Source organism: Colius striatus, chromosome 4, assembly GCF_028858725.1.
Source record: "Colius striatus isolate bColStr4 chromosome 4, bColStr4.1.hap1, whole genome shotgun sequence".
Lineage (NCBI taxonomy): Eukaryota > Metazoa > Chordata > Aves > Coliiformes > Coliidae > Colius > Colius striatus.
The window spans coordinates 94,867,524-94,888,841 of record NC_084762.1 but is presented as its reverse complement, the minus strand read 5'-3'; the positions used below and the strand labels follow the sequence as shown (position 1 = coordinate 94,888,841).

Below are 21,318 nucleotides of genomic sequence, written 5' to 3'. Positions count from 1 at the left end.
TGAAATGGAGTTGATCCACAACAGGGAGTTTGAATGGCAATACACGTTCCTATGTGACCTGATCTAGGTGGGACCTGCTTTGGTAGGAGAGTTGGACTGGATGATCTCTAAAAGTCCCTTCCAACCCCTACCATGGTTCTGATGCTTCTATGATTCTATGAATGCAGAGCCTACTTCAGCCTGGTTTCTACACTGTCCTTTAGGAGAACAGGCTAGCCTGTTCAAAGAGGAGAGTAGCAACCTTTGTACCTCACAAGAACAGTTGTATATCATACTTGAGAATAACCAACTGAAATGAAACAAACGGGTTCAATACAGGTATTTTGCATAGTTAAATATCATAAAGCTAAATAGAAGTGGTAAATAACTACTGAGGAGTCATCATTGGAAGATAAAGGATCGTAGAACCATAGAATGTTAGGGGTTGGAAGGGACCTTTAGAGATCATCCAGTCCAAGCACTCTGCAGAAGCAGCTCCCACCTAGATCAGGTCACACAGGAACGTGTCCAGGCAGGTCTTGAAGACCTCCAAGGAAGGAGACTGAAAAAAGCCCCATAGATATCTATGAGAATTTTGCAATAACCTTCACTAGGATCAAAATTCAACCCTCAGCAGTTGAATCCCAGGAATTATAACTTGCTGATATTCTTTTTCTGATCAGGGTCCCTCAGTGCTGTAACACGAAAGCTCAGCCTGAAGCCTGGGAGAGAGGAAGGTGAAGTTTGTGAGGATGCAAACTTTAGCACAGTGACTTCCCCACTGCAGTATATCTTTCTTGGTCCATATTGGGGCTCCTTTGATTGATTTAAGGTGACCTTCAGTCTTCTTCCTGCCTCTTGTATCATTCAGAGCATTTAAATACTGGAGAAGAAAAGACCTCTTGTCTGACCTGAACACATTTCATGGATAATCTCTTTGTCTGTTCTGTAGACTCTATAATACTTTCAAAAGACACAGCACTGAGCATCTGGTTTCTCCTCTTTCCCCATCCCTGGTTTGTTTTTAAGGAAGTATTTATTAAGAGAATGATATTTGCAGGCAGAGAAGGAGATAATTCATGTGAGCAATCAGCTCTGGGTTAACTGGAGAGTGAAAATGTCTTGGACTGTAGCAAAAACTTGTAATCCAAAGGCTCCCCAGCTATCCATCAAACAATCAATTACTGTATCCATTAGTCCCCTTTCACCACACATTAGAACAATTTACTAGACATGCTAATGTTCGGGTCATTGCTCCTTAAGGATGAGCAAATAGCAGAGGCATCCATCAAAGTTTTGATGCAGCGTGATCTCATACAGTGTGAATATATAGCTTGGATCACTTCATATCCTCAGGGTATTATTAGGTCTATTAAGGACCTCGTCTGTGAGGGAGATGCTGGTTACCTCCAGATCTCACCAGCTGGAGGAAACTTGTCAAGAGAAATTCATCATTTCATATGGTTCTTCCTTCTGTGTGGTGAGATGGAAGGTCATTATGTGTCAAACACGGATAAACAGACAGCACATCAGTATGACAGTGGTGTTTTTGTCACTCCTTGGTTATACTGGACAGATAATTGCAAATATGTGTTCTACTCTTAAATGTGCCATCAGGGGGAAGACAGAATTTCTCCATGAAGAGGGAATCCAAGCAGATTCTAGGGCACCACTATAAGATCTGTCTTGCCTCCCTATCCTCATCCAGTACTAGAAAACTAGTGAAATCTCCACTTCCATTCATGCTGAGGGAATCTCTGTTAATTATTCTGCAGTATAGGTTTCTACCTCTGAAGGCAAAAAGGCTCTACTTGCAGTTGAGAGAAGCAAGACACACCTTAGTGTATTCTAAGAAGGATTAATTGTTCTCTAGGAAAAAAACCCTACAGTAAAGTCAGTGCTGCTCTTTTTATTGGTTTCTTTTAATTTGTTATTTTTGTTTAAATAGTTTTTCTTAACCACATCTGGGCACGTGAAGTGTGGTTTTCTACTTCTGAGCCTGACATTCAGGGCTCCCTTTATAGTCTACGACACAATCTCATGTTAAGTAGCTGTCAATCTTTTTAATCTGGAGAACAGGGCTCTTATCTCCATTGACTTTATTGACCATGTCTCCATTGAATAGAATGGGAGTCTTAATAAGGAGCATGGAGGTCAGTGCTTCCACTATGAGTATGTAAAGCTTGAGGAGGTGGATTTCTGGCAGTTCAATTTGGCTGATGAATTCAAACGAAGATATCTACTCTGCAAACATCTCAAATTAGTGTTAAGAGGGATTCCACTTACGTGTCTATAACTCTAGTTCTGAACCAGCTTCTGATTCATTTATTCCTCTTTTTTAGGAAGCTTGATATCTGATGGGACAAACTGCAATCTAACTGGTAACAGCATATAGCTCCTTGGCTCTTTTAGCAGTTTATAACTCCTTAGAAAATCAGTGGAGAAAAGGGAAAAAAAGAATGAAGCAAGGTCATAACTTCATTGGGTTGAATTACCTGCTGGAGAAGCCATTTTCATCTTTTGGAGCAGACAGGGGTCAGAAGGAAATAAAGTCCCTACAAACACCCCTCCTGTGGTTTTCTGTGTTCCCTTTCTCCCCCCAAAATTCATTTCTCCTTGGAAAAAGAGGGAGGATGGTGCCAATGTGTGTATGCCTGCATCCATGCACACACCCATATGTATTAGTGAGGAGCTTCTTGGGCTTGATGCTAAAGATCTTTTCCAAGCTCAGTGATTCTATGATTCTTGTGTAAAGTCTTAGTTGTGTGATGAAAAGCTCGTTACACACACAGGCACACACACAAAGGAGGACTGAGGAACTCACCACTGCATTCACACCTGCTGTATGACTTGGAGCGTCTCATTGATGAGACCTTAGGTCCTGATTTGGAAATAAAAAAAGACTAAATGAAAAAAGAGAGCATTTTAAGTAATAAGTAGTTATTTCCTATGGCATTGTGGAGCTTGAGGTGTAATCTAGTCTTCAAAGGAATAGCAGAAAGCTGTCATCTTTCCACTGAGAGGATCCTATTCCGCTGAGGTTTTGGAGCCAGAGAACTATTCTGGGGAGTGAAATATGATTTTAATTCAGTGACTATGTCCCAGCCTTTCAGAATCAGTTAATTTCTCCTTTATTACTGTATGAATGGAAAATGTCCAGATTTGAGTCCTTTGAGACTAGTTCTAATAGGAAAATTACCATGAGGCAACCAATCAACCAACCTACCAAAGCCCCATACAGCAGTTTGCAGAGTAATCTTTGACATGTGACAAAATTTCTCCTGTGTTTGCCTGGAAGTTTCCAACAGCAATGTATTTTTAACAGCACAAGCCATGAAGTCTTGGAGTTTATGGGCTTGGGGAGGGTATTGCTATATACAGAGAGACTAAAAGAGAATACAAACAGAACAAGTGAAATAACACAAGGTCTATAGTCTATAAACATCAGATGAGAAAATGAGGAAGCTGAATTAAGTAGTCTAGAAAAAAAAGATGTCAGTAGAGACATGATTACAGTCTATAAATACTTTCAAGGTGAAGATACAAATGAAGACCAGGTGAATTATTCACTGAGTTAAAATGTTAGAAGTCAGAGTGGCCTGATGTTAGGAAAGAAACACGTAGGTTAAGTGCTGAAGCTAATAAAGAACAGTGGATGGTTAATGCTCCATCAATTTGGAAAGTCAATAGCACAGTTAAAACATAAGCAAAATAAATAATCATAACAGCCCATTAAAAATGTGTGGTGGAAGTTATCTGAATACTTATCTGTGTCCTCTCCTGCCTCTGACAGAGTTAAGGCATTGTCCTGATGTTAACTTGAAAAATGCAGAGATTTGGGACAATTTTGTTCCTTGTCACGTTCCAGAAGCACTGAGCTGAAAACCTTTCAGCATTTATTTTTATCTTAATCCTTTCCCTGAATGTTTTGTTCTACAAACATTTTAGGTAGCTTTTCAATCCTCATGAAAGCCTTCATCAAGCCTGTATGCTAATCGTGCGGTATGGGACCGAATGCTCCAGCTAAAGAAAGGTTGGCATCTCTGTAAACGTATATCACAGAGACAGCATGGAGCACATGAGGGTAATAAAGCTGGTCTGCGTTGCTTTCCTTTGCTGGCACTTCTTATTTCTTGTCACTGTTTGGAAGGTTAAATTCAATTCTTCTTGCCCTGTGAAGAGCTTGTACAGGATAAATTAGCAAACTGACGAATTCTTCCCGTTTCATTCTCCCTGGACAAAGTAAATCAGAACCAAGATTTTGTTCCCTTTAGCAATATTTATGCTCACCATTTTCCTTATTTCACTTAGCAGGCATTTTGGTCACATTTATGACTAAATCTACCTAATATCTTTAGTTTCTCTTTCTTGAGACCTTGTTTAAATCTTTAATAACAACATCACTGTTCTTGAGGAAGAACGTAATTTTCTTGCTGCTGTTCTTGTGTTTTCCTTGAAATTCAAGTTGTCACTCTTCATTTTTCTTCAGATTGAAGGTCACATCCCCCAAACAGAGTTGACTAGTTGTTAAATATTTCCAGTAAAACGGTGTCCTCTGACCCACGTCACTTCTTGCTGTCACAGCACACAGAAATCAGGGCAAGAATTTAATTCCCTTCAATCGAGCCTATTTTGCTTTAAGATCATTTACATTTTGGGAGATTAGACAGGGACTGTCACTGTCCTGCAAGAATGTGTCTAGGACAGATAGGAGGAAAAGTGTCAGTGACAAAGTCCCCATTTCTGGACTTTGGAGTACTATGAGAGGGACAGAAGGCAGTTCACCACTTTGATCAGTAGTGTGATCTCTGTTTCACTGAGTGGCTCTTTAGTAACAAATGCTACAGAACTTTTGACTGCAAGTGTCCCTGACTAACTAGGTTCTGCTGTGCCTTGCTCTGCCATGATTATACACTTAAGACCATGACAGTAGAATAACATGCTAATTTTCAATTATCTTCCTTTTCTCCATGTGTTGCCATTTGATGCTCGTGTCCCATGAGCTGGAACATATCATGTTTGGAAGGAAAGTAAGAAAAAAAACCCGAACTAAAAGGTAGACAGCATGGGGAGATAATAAAAGGGATTTCTGTTTGTTAGGTGATACACTTTCATCACACTCCTTGATAGCTTGAGCAGTTATGTCACTTAAAAAAGACCAAGGAACTTGCTCCCTAAGCAGTTCTTGATTGCAGCACGCAGAAACAGCAAGTAACAATGGAAAAAAGGCTGCTTAGTCTTGTGTCCTTGTTTCAGCTGGGACAGAGCTCATTTTCTTTGTAATAGCTGGTGCAGTGCTATGTTTTGGATTTAGTATGAGAACAACGTTAGATAAGACAGTGATGTTTTGATTGTTGCTCCATAGTGCTTATCCTAAGGGGAAGAGTTTCCATTTTCCCATTCTCTGCTAGTGAGTTGCACAAGGACCTGGGAAGGAGCATGGATGGGACAGCTGACCCCAACTAGCCAAAGGTCTATTCCACATCACAAGACACCATGCTCAGTATGTAAACTGGGAGGAGTTGTCTGGAAGGGAAGGATCATTGCTCAATCAGCAGGCGGTGAGCAACTGTATTGTGCATCACTTGCTTTGTTCCCTTGGGTTTTATTTCCCTCTCCTTTTGTTATATTCCTTTTCATTACAGCTGTTATCACTAGTATACATTTTATTATTATTATTATATTCTATTTAATTTTAGCTGTGAAACTATTCTTATCTCAGCTGATTTCTCCATTCCACATCAGAACCTCTGCAATAAGAATAACAAATGCATTCTTCCAGGTCCAGCTGAGATTGCTGAAAACACAACCTATTCAAGCTCTTTTGAGATTGCCTTCGTGGCTTTCTCAACAGTATGAGGTTTGTGATTTCTCCCAGGTCCATCTTGAGGAAAATCAGTGGAGAATCCTAAAATAGCTTTGGTTGGAAGGGACCTTCAAGTACTAGCTGGTTCTAACCCCTTGCCGTGGGCAGGGACACTTTCCACTATACCAGGTTCCTCCAAGCCCCATCCAAACTGCTCTTGGACACTTCCAGGGATGAGGCATCCACAGCCTCTCTGGGCAACCTGTTCCAGTTCCTCACCACCCTCACAGGGAAGAACATCTTCCTAATATCCAATCTAAATCTCTTTCAGTTTGAAGCCATTACCCCTTGTCCTGTCACTTCATGGCCTTGTAAAACATCCCTGTCCAACTTTCTTGTAGCCCCTTTGGGGGACTGGAAGGATGCTCTGAGGTCTCCCCAGAACCTTCTCTTCTCCAGGCTGAACAACCCCAACTCTCTCAGCTTATCCTCATAGCAGAGGTGCTCTAGCCCTCTGAGCATCTTCATGGCCTCCTCTGGACTTTCTCCAAGAGCTCCATGTCTTTCTTATGTTGGAGGCCTCAGAGCTAGATGCAGCACTGAGGTGGGTGTCTCATGAGAGCAGAGTAAAGGGAGAGAAACCCTCTCTTGACCTACTGCCCACTCTGCTTTGGGTGCAGCCCAGGATACAATTGGCTTTCTGGGCTGCCAGTGCACATTGACAGGTCACGTTGAGCTTCTCATCATCCATATATTATCCATCCACCTGTTTTTAGGATCACCTACAGGTATAACTGACATGGGAAGAGAGGCTTTCACAAAAACTACATGCCAGGATCATTTGTCTGGATTTGTGCTTTGTTGAATAATCTAAAAAGAGACCCTAGAAAAATACTCTCTGTTGTAAAAGCAGCCCAAAATAATGATCTAGTCTTTTTTTAAGACAATTTCTTTCCTCCATCATCCTCATGGTGCCTTTGCTTTCCTAAATGACATTTCCTTTGAAGTGTCCATGACACCTTCAATTCTGGGTGATCTTGGTTAAAAAGCTCAGTCTAATTAGATCTCTCTAGACCATAAAGTTTGCAAAGAATCTGTTGAAAAGAGAAAGCAGGGTGAGCCCTTTACAGGTTGTCTAGTCACTGGGAATGGGCTCACCAGGGGCTGATCACTTGTTCTGGAGCAGTGCTGCTAGATAGTCCCATCTTTTCATTTCAACTGATGTCTCTTGTCTCACTACAGATGTTTGTCATTTTGTACCTTTTAAACGGCTTGATTACCTTTCTTTGTATCTTAATTAAAACCAAAAATGGCCTGAAGAAAAACAGATAAGAGTCTGTGTGTAGTATTGGTGTAATACTTAACAAGCAGCTGCCTGCAATCACACTTGGATCAATAGGCTTTATTGTAGCAAATTCAGAGGTAAATTAAGAAGAAGAAAAGGTTTACATGGCATTGAGGAAGCGTGAACTTTTGTTCCCTTTACTCCCATCACTACTGTGCACATGCAAAGGGGCTGACAAAGACACTTCTCTTCTTGAACTTCCAAACTTCTGGGTTTGATCTGTTTGGTTTCTCTGCTGACAACATGCCATGCAGTGTGTACTGCTGACTTCACACTTACTTGGAGTGGCTTTTTCAGATGGGACAAATCCTGCCCTAAACTCCTTTGACTTGCTTTTCTCTCTGTTGAGAGGCTGCTTTCTCAGTGGAGATGCCACACAGGAATCACCAATCGATTATTCAGATGGACTCTGCCTGGCTCTTTCAGCTGATTGTTTTGGGTGAATCACTTTGATTTTATGTTTTCAGGTTCCCAGCCTGTGATAACCCCCCTGTTTTGTTCTGAGGTAGTGCTGAAAAAACACTGAACTGGACTAAAAGGCTGAGTATCCTTTGCATCAGAAGACACACCATTTATGTCTTGGTACCTTATCTTGAAATTCAATGGATAATAGGACACTTCTGAGAAAAGCCTGTAAGTGCAAATAGGTTATGTTTTCTTGCAGAGGTATTGCTGTTGTCCCAGTGCAAAGCTAGTCATTTCTGTGCTGCAAAATCTTGCTGTTTTCTCAATACAATATTGATGTTATTTAAGAGGGGGCTTTTCTGTGGATGGTGCCAGAAGTTGTGGTGGGATGAATGAGTATTGTATCATCCTGTCACTCAAAGCTCTACCCCTACTTTATTCTCCCAAAAAGTTGGACCTCACTCTCATAAAGAGGCAGGAACCTTGCCTAGACACCCCATCCTCATCCTCATCAACTGACCAGCTACCCTGACAAGGCTCAGCAAAGTTCCTCCAGAGGACTGGTGAAATGTTACCTCTGATTTTTGTCCTACTTTGGGATTTTGAGCAGCATGTGAAGTATTGTGAATGCAGGTGCAGGGGCTCTAAAATGTGCAGACATTTTTGTAGAATAGTCAACTTCTTGAGAGAAAAAACTATGCTTTTTATTTACAGCATCTTCCAACTTTTCCACAGCTCCACGGTGCACAGTGCCCATGGTAGGAGTTGTCTCTGCTGCAGAAAATCAGGCTGAATTTAACAGAATCATGGAATCATAGAATGGTAGGGGTTGGAAGGGAACTTTAGAGATCATCCAGTCCAATTCCCCTGCAGAAGCAGCTCCCACCTAGATCAGATCACACAGGAACGTGTCCAGGTGGGTTTGGAAACCTGCAGAGAAGGAGCCTCCACACCTCCCTGGGCAGCCTGGGTGAGGGCTCCATCACCTCAGTAGTAAAAGAATTTTTCCTTATGTCCAAATGGAACTGTTTGTGTTCCAGCTTCATCCCATCACCCCTTGTCCTGTTGCTAGATACCATAGAAAAAGTCCTGCCCCAACCTCCTGCCACTCACCCTATTTGTAACTATTAATGAGATCCCCCCTCAGTCTCCTCCAGACCAAACAACCCCAGGTCCCACAGCCTTTCCTCACAAGGAAGTTGGTCCAGTCAGTTTGGCTCTTGCCTCTATGTGAACTCAGGAAAAAGACTTCAGTGACTCATTCTCCTTGTTTGCTTTTCTAGCAGGAACCTGCTCATCAGCTGGGCATCACATCCATCAAGAGGCAGGGATAACACAGTCCTTTCCAGAGTGTCTGGCTGTGACTGTGAGCTCTTGCAGGCCTGTTGCATTTACATAAACACTGGGTGCTGCAGATCTTCAGCAAGGGAGCTGTAAGCAGAAGAGTTTTCTACCAAGCATCAAGATGCAGGGACAACATAAAGTACAACTCTCAGACAGCAGTGCCAGGCAAAATATGGTCCCAGCAGAGTTGTGCAGAGATGGAGAATTATGAGAATATAACTCAGAAAAGGGCAGGAACAGCTTTGGGAATGTGAGGTGATGCTGTATAAATACTGGTGAATGCTCTTGTTCATGACAGTCTTAAAGGAATGTTTAGTGACTTGCTTTGCCTGTATAGAGAAGCTACTTGAAGCTAGTGATAACACAGGCAGTTGGCTTTGAGGAGGATCTGTGTTGACACGTGCAATTAGATTTCAGTCATTCAATGGAATGCAAGAAAAGCATGAGCCAGCAAGTGCCCTCATGGGCAAGAAGCCAATGGCATCCTGGGGTGCATCAAGAAGAAAGTGGGCAGCTGGTCAAGGGAGGTTCTGCTCCCCCTCTACTCTGTCCTGGTGAGGCCTCATCTGGAGTCCTGTGTACAGTTTTGGGCTCCTCAGTTCCAAAGCAACAGGGAACTACTGGAGAGTCCAGTGGAGGACTACCAAGATGAAGAGGGGACTGAGACATCTTTCATATGAGGAAAGGCTGTGGGACCTGGGGCTCTTTAGCCTGAAGAATAGAGGATTGAGAGGAGATCTTATCAACACTTATAAATACTTAAAGGGCAGATGTCAAGAAGATGGAGACAGTTTTTTGTGTAGAGTTCTGTGAAGATGGGTAATGTGCACAAACACAGAAAGTTCCACTGAACAGGAGGAGAAACTTGTTTGGTGCTGAGGTGAGGGAGCCCTGGCCCAGGCTGCCCAGGGAGGGTGTGGAGGCTCCTTCTCAGGAGGTTTCCAAACCCATCTGGACACATTCTTGTGTCCCCTGATCCAATGGAACCTGCTTTAGCAGGGGGTTGGGCTGGATGATCTCTGGAGATCCCTTCCAAACCCCACCATGCTGTGATTCTGTGGTTATGTAAAAAGGATGTTAGATCACAGAGATGAGAACTGAGATCAAACATTTTCATGGTAGGTAAAATTGCCAAATCAAGAGAAAAAAAAAGAGGACTGTAAAGAGGAATGGGACAAACTCTTTTTCCTTTCCTCATTAGTCACCTGTAAGAATTGTGGAGGGTGGAAATGCATGACAAAACGTAGCCCTCATGACCAACTAAAGTTTGCCCTAGAAGCTGAAGTTCTCCATGAACAAAATATCAGTGCCAGCCCCATCATCTAAACCTGGTAGGAAGGACATTCCTCTTAAATTTGGTCTTCACCTTGGGGTGAAAATATGTCGTACTTCTTAAAGGCCTATTTGTTATCAGAGAGCTAAACCTCAGGGCTTTGGCTTATTTTCTTTTTCTTCATATACCACAGCCATGTCATTTAATTCTCTCTCCCTGAGTACAGTAAGATCTACTCTGAACTAGAGCAGCCCTAGGTGATGAGGTCAGTATTGCTCAGAATGAATTTGGTGAGGTAATGAAGTCTTGAAGGAAAAATAAAGAAGAAGAAAACAGTAGGAGGCATGAGCTAGGTACTCTCTTACTAAATCTTTTCTAGTTCCAGGAAACTAAATGGATTTTCTTAGTCTTCATGACTACAGAGACTTGAGTGATTAAATTTATAAAGGCTGAAAGGTGAACTAGCAAAGTTTCTACTAGTAAATCCTCTCTAAAATTAGTAATTTCTTGAGATTCTGTATCAGGGAGCTGGTAGAAATGGTGATTTTCTTGCTTGATTTCAGGTCCACATCGTTCAAAAGTAACCAATTTGATCAAGAGCCAGAAACACATGAGAGATTCCAGTTAATTTAAATAAAAATGCACTTCAACCCTTCCCTTTATGTTCATTTCCCCATGTTGTTTTTTTTCTCATGCTACATTGGTGCAGGGTAATCAAATTTACATAACTTGAAGAAAATACCAAATGCATTTCTGTATTTGCCCATGTTAGTGATACATACAGGAAAAATGGATAATATCCCACTTAAAAGTTGTCCTTGTTACAATAGCTTTAAATATGCTCATGTTTGAATGTAAAAGAAGAGCAAGCAATGGTTAAGTTATGACTGCATTTCTTCCCCCCTTGTGGGAAGCCTCTTTTTTTTGTGAAATAACACAGCTCAGATTACCAATCACTGCTGTGATCTTCTGTGTGAAAGATAATGCAAAGTTGTAATATCACTATTTCACTCCTCTAAAAGATTTAGATGTCCCAAGCTGCTTGTTCTGTGGCTGCCTGAGGCCTTTCTACCTGTAATTGCTTTGGGCTTTTGCTTGGTGAGATACAGCTCTGAATCTCATTGAGTCTGCAAGGTTAGTTGTTTTGGAAGAATGGTTTGAGAGAGATCATCTAATCTGATTGATCTCTTTTCTTAACCTAGCTGTAAGTTGTAGATAGGCAAGCCAAACTGCCTGCTCTGGGCCATTTTTGTCCTGGACAGCTTGCAGTACCAACATACTTTTAAAAATGTGTCAGGCACAGGCAGGCAGTGTAACTGCAGCAGTATTCTGCACAGTGGCCCTCCATGTAAAGTATTTTATTGATCTTTAATACAGGCACTCTGGCCTCATTATTCTACACGCAATAAAATGTGAATCTCTAAGCCTGGATGCTAGTGAGAATAGGATATTCTCATAAAGTGTAGCCTGGCTGTTTATATGTCTGTACATACTATAAAGCAAGAGATAAACATCTCTGAATTTGCATTTTGTTTGAAAGCTAGAGCCAAAATGTTACCCAAGGAGATGTGATAGTTTGCAGGAGGTGTGGGAGGTGTGTTGATTATTGCTTGAGCTGGCCATATCCCTGCTAGAGGTGCAGAAGGCTTCTGGAGATTGGAGAAGAGAGAGCAACCTTCCTTGGCTTAATACCAGAGTCATGTAATACCTCTAAAAGACTCTATTTTCATGGTTGCAGATGGCTTCCTGGGAACAACCTGCAGTACGTAGTACAAAATTAGCTGATGTGAGTGGGATTTCTTTTACCTGTGCTCATATAAACTCAGAGGTAACAATGAGTTTGTCGACTGTGTTGTATATCTCCAAAGCAATCTCAAGGGTCTTACAGCCAAGTGATGATGAGGACAGCCCCAAGTGCTTGAAATGGAAGTGAAGAAGTGGTCAGAAAAGAAGGAACTTGCTTTCCTTATTGTCTAGAATTAGGTTTTCATTCACAGAATCACTTAATTACAAGGGTTAGAAGGGACCTCAAAAGCTCATCCAGTCCACCCCCCGTGCCAGAACAGGACCACCTAGAGTAGGTCACACAGGAACTCATCCAGGTGGGTTTGGAATGTCTCCAGAGAAGATGATTCAACAACCCATCTGGGCAGCCGGTTCCAGTTAGGAGACTTACTTTCTCCACTTTGACAGTGCCAAACAGCTCTGTCATATTCACCCTAAGATACTCTGATGGAAGCCTCTATGTTTTCACATACAGTCAGAAATGAAACCCTTTTCTCCAGGACACAACTTTTCTTTGAAACTGGAGTGGATAGAGATAGTTGGGAAATGGCTTCACATTGTCTAATTCCAGCCACTGAGCTCAATCAAGTCTCCTTTTCAACTGCTGAAGTTGTAAGTAGTAGTGTGTGAACGTCCTCCTCAGCAATTCATCCTCCTGTGCCTGTAGTGTGATGCTCATCTGGTGGACAGTGTGTAAACTCAGCTCTTATGCATCTTCATTATATAAATCAACTCTTTTTGGAGAGACCATGAGAGACTCACCTTTTTGAAGCTCTCATTAGGCACCTTCATTATCTGACTTGTAACTAACCTGAACTGGAGGGACTGAATGTGTGGGCCCCCTTCTCTCTCTCTCTTGTATAGATTTTCTTCATGTTTTGATGAGATGTGGAAAAGAAGTTTTCCTTTGAAATAACTAAACATTTCACTGGAAGTAAGAGCCATTTCTCATCCATTTCTTATCCACTTCCAGATAACATTTTGTGTCCTTAGGTTCTGATAAGGGAAAAACCTTGTAATGAGCAATCAGAAATGGCATCGTTAAAATCCGAAATGTAAAAGGGAACTACAGGACTGTGACAGTACCAGAACACATCTTACTGCTACAGGGGATTCCCTTCACTCTCTGAAGATGAACCTTGAAGGCTGTTTGATGTCATATTAGGTGGAGTTCGTGTTAGATTTCTGCTCCTGGGTGGGATAAAGACCATATGAGAACTAGAAAAAAGGCCATATCAGTCCCTTGCTTGATGATTTTATGTGACATGGGTTGTAAAACTTGTGATGTTGCTGTGTACAAGGAGAAGAAAATGTGTGTATTAACAGTCCCCTTCTGTCCCTTCCAGTATCCAAACAGGGAGTCAGGCAGACACAGGGCTGGGAGGGGGTGATCTTTGGAGGAATCTCAAACATGCAACTTCTGATGCAAAGATTTTACTGCTAGGAAAGTGCACATTCAGTCAGAAGTTGCCACCATCCAGATAAAACCTCTTTTTTTAAGCTTCTTTTTTTCCTTTCCCCTATCAGCAGATGCATAAAGCATCTTCCCACTGGTAGAATAAATCTGATAAATAAATGTAATTGTAAGCAGAAACGATTTTATCCTAGTGAAAAGATTTTATCCAACAGAAGAAAAAGACGTTGTGCCTGGGCATAATTCTTCACATTTGATGAATAACATCATAGGATGACCCTTATTCCTAAGAATTTCATTTTAAAAGAACTACTGAGCATATCAGATATACTCCATTTTTTCTCTATCATTTGCTTCTTTTCACAGGCAGAGTTTGGTTTTATAGATACATCTTGACAAAAATCTGCCACAGGCAAATTTCAACAAAAGAACAACTTCAAACACATCCAATTAACAATTTATGAAAGGAAATCCAGCAGAAGATTACACAGAGATTTGCAGGCCATAAAATTTGGCACTAAATCAAACTTTATGTGGAAATGCCTTTATAGGGAGTTATGACCCCTTCCAGTACATTGTCAAAAGGAACTTATCAGTGGAGGCTCAGGGAGCACCTTGCATCACATCTGCTCTTGCTATAAGTAAAATGTTTTGTCAGATATAGCAATGAGTGCAGCTCAAAAGGGAATGAAGAGCACTGATAAACCAAGCTATGTGCAGTTTTCAATCAGAAGTATTAAAAGCCACTGGATTTCTTCTCACTTTGGAATCTAGGATTTGTTCACCTTATCAGAGAAAGGAGAGGCTCTGTACCATCAAGAAACACACAATCACTTTTGATTTCTGATGGACAACCACCATATGTACCCTGATAGCAGGGCAAGGTGACTATGTTTAATATTACTCTGGAGCCATTTTTATGCCTGGAAGGAGATTTCAGCCCCCTTGCATCCCATTGTTTCCCGATTCACTCATTCAACACCCACAGTTGGATTTACTTGGAAGATGTTAAGGATACAAACTCACATAATTGCCTTCAGCAGCTCTGAAATTAACTTAAGCCACTACTTTGTTTAGAGAAAAACATCTGTGTCTAGACCATTATCTATTTAAACAGATGAATAGCCAGCTTTTGTAAGAGATGAGTGAGCAGCATCACTTGCATTGCACTGTCTGGATTATTTGAGAGAGGTGTCTTATTTACAGATACCAGGAGCAACAAGTGAGGATGACTAATACAGTTGATAAAGGCCAAGACCAAGCCTATTTGTGATACAGCTGTGGTATTACGTGGACTGATATAATCTGAAGAGCTGGTTGCAGTGTTGCTGGCTCTCCTGTTAATCAGAGAATCACAGAACCTTAAGGGTTGGAAGGGATCTCAAAAGATCATCCAGTCCAACCCCCCTGCCAGAGCAGCAGCACCTAGAGCAGGGCATACAGGGACTCATCCAGCTGGATTGGAATGTCTCCTGAGAAGTAGACTCCACAGACCATCTGGGCAGCCCCTGCCAGTGCTCCCTCACCTCAACAGGGAACAAATTCTTCCTTATGTTTCTTCCTAATCTCTCAGATAGGACCAGAAAGCTAGTATATTTGTTATCTTCCACTGAAATACATATCTGTACAGGACAGCATGGCTTCAAGTATTCTCCTGCTTTTGGCTGAGATGCTTAATTTTCTTTCTAGTAGCTGGTACAGTGCTGTATTTTGCATTTAATATGAGAATAAAGTTGATAACACACTGATGTTTTAATTGTTGCCAAGCAGTGCTTACCCTAAGGGAAGGACTTCTCAGTTTCTTGTGCTCTGCCAGCAAGGAGGTGCACAAGAAGCTGGGAGGGAGCATAGCCAGGATAGCTGACCTGGACTAGGCAAAGGGCTATTCCCTACCATAGGACATCATGCCCAGGATATAAACTGGGGTGAGCTGGCTGGAAGAGGCAGATCATTGTTCAGGGACTGTCTGCAAATCTGTCAGCAGATGGTCTGCAATTGCATTGTGCATCACTTGTTTTTCTTGGGTTTTATTTCTCCCCCTTTTATTATCTTCCTTTTCACTATTAATATTACCATTATATTCTCCTCCCCATCTCAGTGGGGTTTGGGGGGAGGGAGCAAGCAGCTGTGTGGTTTCTAGTTGCCAGCTGAGCTTGAACCATGACAATGTCCATTCCTGTGCATTTAGGTCCATGGCACAGTGTCCTTGCTGTGACTGTAGTATAAGAGTTTCCTTAGATTTTCCTGCATCTGCAGAGGGCAGACACTTGGGTCGTCCAGCCTCCTTAGCATTGTGCAGTATAACTGCCTCTGCATATCCTGGTTAGCTCACTAGTGGAGATGAGAAGTCACCTCTGTCACTATAAAACAAGCATTAGAATACCCCATGGGTTTTTTTTCTTGAGTCCATTAATACATGCTTTTGGCACTGAAACACTCTACCAGATAAGTTAGTGTCCAAGGCACGTAATAATTAGTGGATAAAATAACCCCAGAGTATCTTAATCCTGTTAAAATGTGTCTTTTAGAGTGCAAATGATTTTTTAACCTAATTTTAAATGATGATTTTCTTCCTGTAACACACCCTTCCTCTGTTGATAACACATCCCAGAGAAGCAGAAGGTGAAACAAAGACATTAATCACAGAATCACAGAATCTCAAGGGTTGGAAGAGACCTTGAAAGCTCATCCAGAGAGACTCCTCTGCCAGAGCAGGACCACCTAGAGTAGGTCACATAGGAACTTGTCCAGCTGGGTTTGGAATGTCTCCAGAGAAGGAGCCTTCACAGCCCATCTGGGCAGCCCCTGCCAGTGCTCCCTCACCTCAACAGGGAAGAGTTTCTTCCTTGTGTTTCTTTGGAACCTCTTGTGTTCCAGCTTGTTTTTGAAAGGTACCTGGCAGTTTGCTCCTGATTTTCCTCTATATCCCTACTTCTTCTATCACCCCATTTCCTTCCTCACATGGTATAAGGTGGTGGTGATAGTAAGAATGAATTGATTTTGTAAGGCAAAGTTGATATTTAGGCAACTGCAAAAATCCTTTAGATTTTAAATGCAGAAATTGTGCACTGTTTAAAGAAATAACAAAGGTTAGAAGTGTTTCCAGATCCCTGATGTTGTTCCAAATCTCTCCAGCCAGAGTGCCTCAATGAGACTGCTGGAGTTAACAATTAACTATTTTCTTTACGCCCCCTTCATGGTTTCTCCAAGCCAGATCTCTAAGCAAACAAGCAAGAAATAAAACACATCATAAGTGACTTTTCTTCATTCCTCTGCCTCCCTCGTGCATCCTTGTTCAGGCTTCTCATTCTTGCCATTGTGATTTGACATCATTTCTACCAACCTCCCCTCAGGTCCTCACAATCCATCCCATTCTCTAGTCCTTCTTTGCCCTTCCAGCAAGCTGCCTGGTGGTCTTGCTTCCTATTCACTCCATGGCAATTCAGGGCATTTAATATCTTGCCACAGCAAGACAGCAAAGACCTTTATTTCTGTGGTGCAACTTACTGCACAGCTCCAGTGTTTATGCTCCAGATACGTCCAGATTTAGAGAACTGAACATCCCCCTGAATTCTTGTGCTTATTTTCTCCTGTAGGTTTCAGAGACACCTTGGGGACATTCAGGTCAAGAATGTTCTGTAAGGACTGTCATTTCTTCTTTCAACTTCAGAGTATCAGAAGCACTTGGATTGTCTTTTTACTGTAACTTTTGATTAGGAGTCAAACTTAAGACCAAGACTGGTTTAAAGGGCTGTGTGCATTGTCTGAAGTGCAGTTGTAGGACTGGAGTCTTTAGCAGTGCATCTGAGTTTAGAACTTGAGCTCAGCCTCCTGATTCTCCAAACCAATCTTCTTTCAGTTCATTCCCCAAGTCCAAACTAGAGTGAACCTAACATCTCTGTAGGCACAAAGATAAAGGCTAGGAGGAGAAGACCTTGTTAAACCTCTGCCCCTACCTGCAGTGTAAATGAAACTGAATCATGAACAGGATCTTAAAAACTGGATCTTGATACAAGCACAGGTACACATTTGTCTCTTAAAAAGATAAGATAGGATCCTTTGTTGTGTTGAGTATTGCAAGCTGGATCATAAACCCTTCAAGACGAATCTATAGGCTTTATGTCTGCCTGAGAAAGTATTGAATCCCAGGCGAATTTGCAGGAAAATCATCAAGATATATGTGTCATTTTTCAAATGCAAGTAAATGTTTGGTTCTGTCACAACTGTTGGAAAGTTGAGGCTGGCTGCTGGGACTCGGGTAGCTGGGGAGAACTGGTTTCAACACTTCCTTCAAGATTTGATATGTTTCTTCTCATGTAACTTACTCTTTTCATTTTATTTTTGCCACTGTTTATGAAATCTATTATATTAATGTGTGTCCAGTTCTATGTCCAGTTCTGGGCTCCTCAGCTCAAGAGAGACAGGGAACTACTGGAGAGAGGCCAGTGCAGGGCCACTAAGATGATCAGGGGACTGGAACATCTCCTTTGTGAAGAAAGACTGCGGGTCTGGGGCTGTTTAGTCTGGAGGAGACTGAGAGGGGATCTCATTAATAGTTAATGGTGGATGTCAGAAGGTTGGGACATCCCTTTTTTCTGTTGTATCTACCAACAGGACAAGGGGTAATAGGGTGAAGCTGAAACACAAAAGGTTCCACTTCAACATAAGAAAAAACTCTTTCACTATGAAGTGAGGGAGCCCTGGCACAGGCTGCCCAGGAGGCTCCTTCCTTGGAGGTCTTCAATACCCACCTGGACACGTTCCTGTGTGATCTGATGTAGGTGGGAGCTGCTTCTGCAGGAGGGTTGGAGTGGATGATCTCTAAAGGTGCCTTCCAATCCCCACCATTCTATGATTCTATGATAATGCTTTTTCCCTATAAGAAATCTGTGTATAACTGGACAACATTTACTTTTCCTTTGCTTTCTTTCCATTCTCCTATCTCAGCAGAGTCCTAAGGCTCCTTTCTCTGACTTACCTGATGGTGAGAAGATCTTTAATGGAGGAGATGGCACATGGCAGAACCAGAGCCAGGATCAAGCCTTGCTCTCAGAAATTACAGAAGAGGATCTGGAGGCCATCCGTCAGCGGGAAGAGGCCATTCAGCAGATTGAGGTAAGTAGCCTTCTCCCCTCATGGGCTGGTGTGCTGGAAGGGTTGGTTCCTTGTGCCATATGTTTCTCAACATGATGAAGAAAGAAATGCTGATTCACGTTGCTGCCAGGACAGAATCACTACAAATGGGTGAGACTGTCAAGTGTTTCTAAAAATGGAAATCAGGGGCTGAAGGAAGAATTAGAAATCCATATGACCTGTAATGAAAGTGACAAGAATTAATTACTGTTCATGGGCTCATGTTGTGAGGGTTTTTTTTTTCCAGTGAGCCTTTCATAACAGAGTCTATAATGAGGTCATTTAATTGAGCTTGGTTCTGCAGCAAATCAACTTTCTTGGTGCATGCAAAACTAACATTGGAATTTGTCAGAGATGGAAAATGTTCAGCTTTACCATTAGAGAGAATAATAGGTAGACAAAAGGAAACAACTTGTTACCTTTTTCAAATAATTCAATATTTTTGCTTCATCAAAGTATTTGGATGCTCTTAATGCAGTTAAAAGGAGACACACTATTTTTATTCCTTTTTTTTTAAGAAGTGTTATAAATAAAACATGAAAAAAATAAAAGGAACAAAGAGAGGTCTGAGTAAGTTTAACATCCCACATTTATCTTTTTATACTTCTTTTTATGCTTTTGGGAAACTCTTGTTACTGAAATTTAAGCAATAAATGAGTAAAACCAGAACCTTTTAGATGTTTCTAATTTGGATGCTTTTACAGGTCTAAACTCAAGATGAACCAAAAAAAAGAAAAGAGGGCTTCAGAATAATCAGAACATTTAATTAAGGGCTATACTTTGTCCTTTAATTGAATGGAGCTAATTTTATCAGAATAGATTCTGGTTGTGGTGTAGCAGGAATTGTGATTGAGTTAACAGTGCGGAAAGAGGACAGACTTTCCTGCTGGAGACTGGTGCTTTGAGGCTTTGACCTCTCTTTGCAAACAGGGATAGCTGTAAGTAAGAAATCTTGATAGTTTTAGAGGAGAATCTCTTTGCATCCTCCAGGATAAGCTGTAGGAAACCCCAAGCCAGCCTCAAGCACATTAACTTGGGGTAATCAAGAGGTGCAGCTGTGTCTCTATACAGAGATTGTTATTTTACTGGTGAAATGCTGTCTCTGAGCCCCAATCTGGTGTGTCCACATCTTTCTACTCTGAACCATGCACTTGGACCACAATAACCCCACATAATGCTCCAAGCTTGGGGCAGAGTGTCTGGAAAGATGTCCAGAGAGAAAGGACCTGAGGGTGTTAATCGACAGCAGCTGAACGTGAACCAGCAGCATGTCCAGGTGGGTAAGAAGGCCAGTGGCATCCTGGCTGGGCTCAGCAGTGGGGTGGCAGCAGCCCCAGGGCAGGGATTGTCCCCCTGTGCTGGGCCCTGGGGAGGCTGCAGCTCCAGGGCTGTGCTCAGTGCTGGCCCCTCACTCCCTGCCACAGGGACACTGAGGGGCTGCAGCTCCAGGGCTGTGCTCAGTGCTGGGCCCCTCACTCCCTGCCACAGGGACACTGAGGGGCTGCAGCTCCAGGGCTGTGTCAATGCTGGGCCCCTCACTCCCTGCCACAGGGACACTAAGGGGCCGCAGCTCCAGGGCTGTGCTCAGTGCTGGGCCCCTCACTCCCTGCCACAGGGACACTGAGGGGCTGCAGCTCCAGGGCTGTGCTCAGGGCTGGGCCCCTCACTCCCTGCCACAGGGACACTGAGGGGCTGCAGCTCCAGGGCTGTGCTCAGTGCTGGGCCCCTCACTCCCTGCCACAGGGACACTGAGGGGCCGCAGCTCCAGGGCTGTGCTCAGTGCTGGGCCCCTCACTCCCTGCCACAGGGACACTGAGGGGCTGCAGCTCCAGGGCTGTGCTCAGTGCTGGGCCCCTCACTCCCTGCCACAGGGACACTGAGGGGCCGCAGCTCCAGGGCTGTGCTCAGGGCTGGGCCCCTCACTCCCTGCCACAGGGACACTGAGGGGCTGCAGCGGGGCCAGAGCCAGGCACTGAGCTGGGGAAGGGGCTGGAGCACAAGTGTGATGAAGAACAGCTGAGGGAATGGGGGTGTTGAGCCTGGAGAAGAGGAGCCTGAGGGCACACAGGAGCAGTCTCTGCAACTCCCTGACAGGAGGTTGTAGTGAAGTAGGAGTTAGTCTCTTCTCTCTATTGAGAGAAGACAAGAGGAAATGGCCTCAAGTTGTGGAGGGGAGGTTGAGATTGGAGATGAGGCAGAACTTTTCCCCTGAGAGGGTTGTCAGCCCCTGTGCCAGGCTGCCCAGGGAGATGAGGGAGTCCCCAGCACTGAAGCTGTGGAGCTGAGGTGCTGAGGGACATGTGTTAGTGACGGGCTTGGCAGTGTGAGGTGAGGAGTTAGACTGATTTATCTTAAATGACTTTTCCAAGCGAAATGATTCTATGATTGTGTGGTGGGGTATTTCAGGCAAGTTAAGTGAATGCAGTCCCAGCTCGACATCACTTCTAAACAAATGCAGCACTCCTGTATTGTGCAGGTTGTGTACCTAGTGATTTGATACATCCTAAGTTTCTACCTAACACGAATTTACCTCTGAATAACTTAATCGACTTTTACAGTGAATAATTTATTCACTGTGAGCAGTTGATGTTGCTCAGCTTTCTGCTTCCAAAGAATGTGTGTGCTTTCTTGTTACCTATTTTTTCCTCATCGTCCTCATCCATTTTGCTCTGCTCTCTGAGATCCACGTTTATCCTTCAAGGTCAGTATTCCACATGTATTTTTTCCAATGTAGCTTAAACATTTGTCTTCAGGAGGAAAGTATTTAGGACCAAAAATGTTTTCTTCCATTTTTATTCATCTGTTTTCAAAGAAATATAATGAAAATGAAATGG

The 21,318-nt window shown here is 42.7% G+C and overlaps 1 protein-coding gene across 13 annotated transcripts in view; it reads left to right on the top strand.

Moving 5' to 3' along the window:
* TSNARE1 (t-SNARE domain containing 1) overlaps nucleotides 1-21,318 on the top strand; it is a 511,254-nt gene that overhangs the window by 257,616 nt on the left and 232,320 nt on the right. For 12 of the 13 annotated variants that reach the window (XM_061995192.1, XM_061995197.1, XM_061995184.1 and 9 more), the window contains one exon: nucleotides 18,299-18,466. In XM_061995192.1, the coding sequence (XP_061851176.1) occupies nucleotides 18,299-18,466 (168 nt within the window). The remainder of the gene's footprint in view (nucleotides 1-18,298; nucleotides 18,467-21,318) is intronic. The other variant, XM_061995196.1, reaches the window with a different exon arrangement.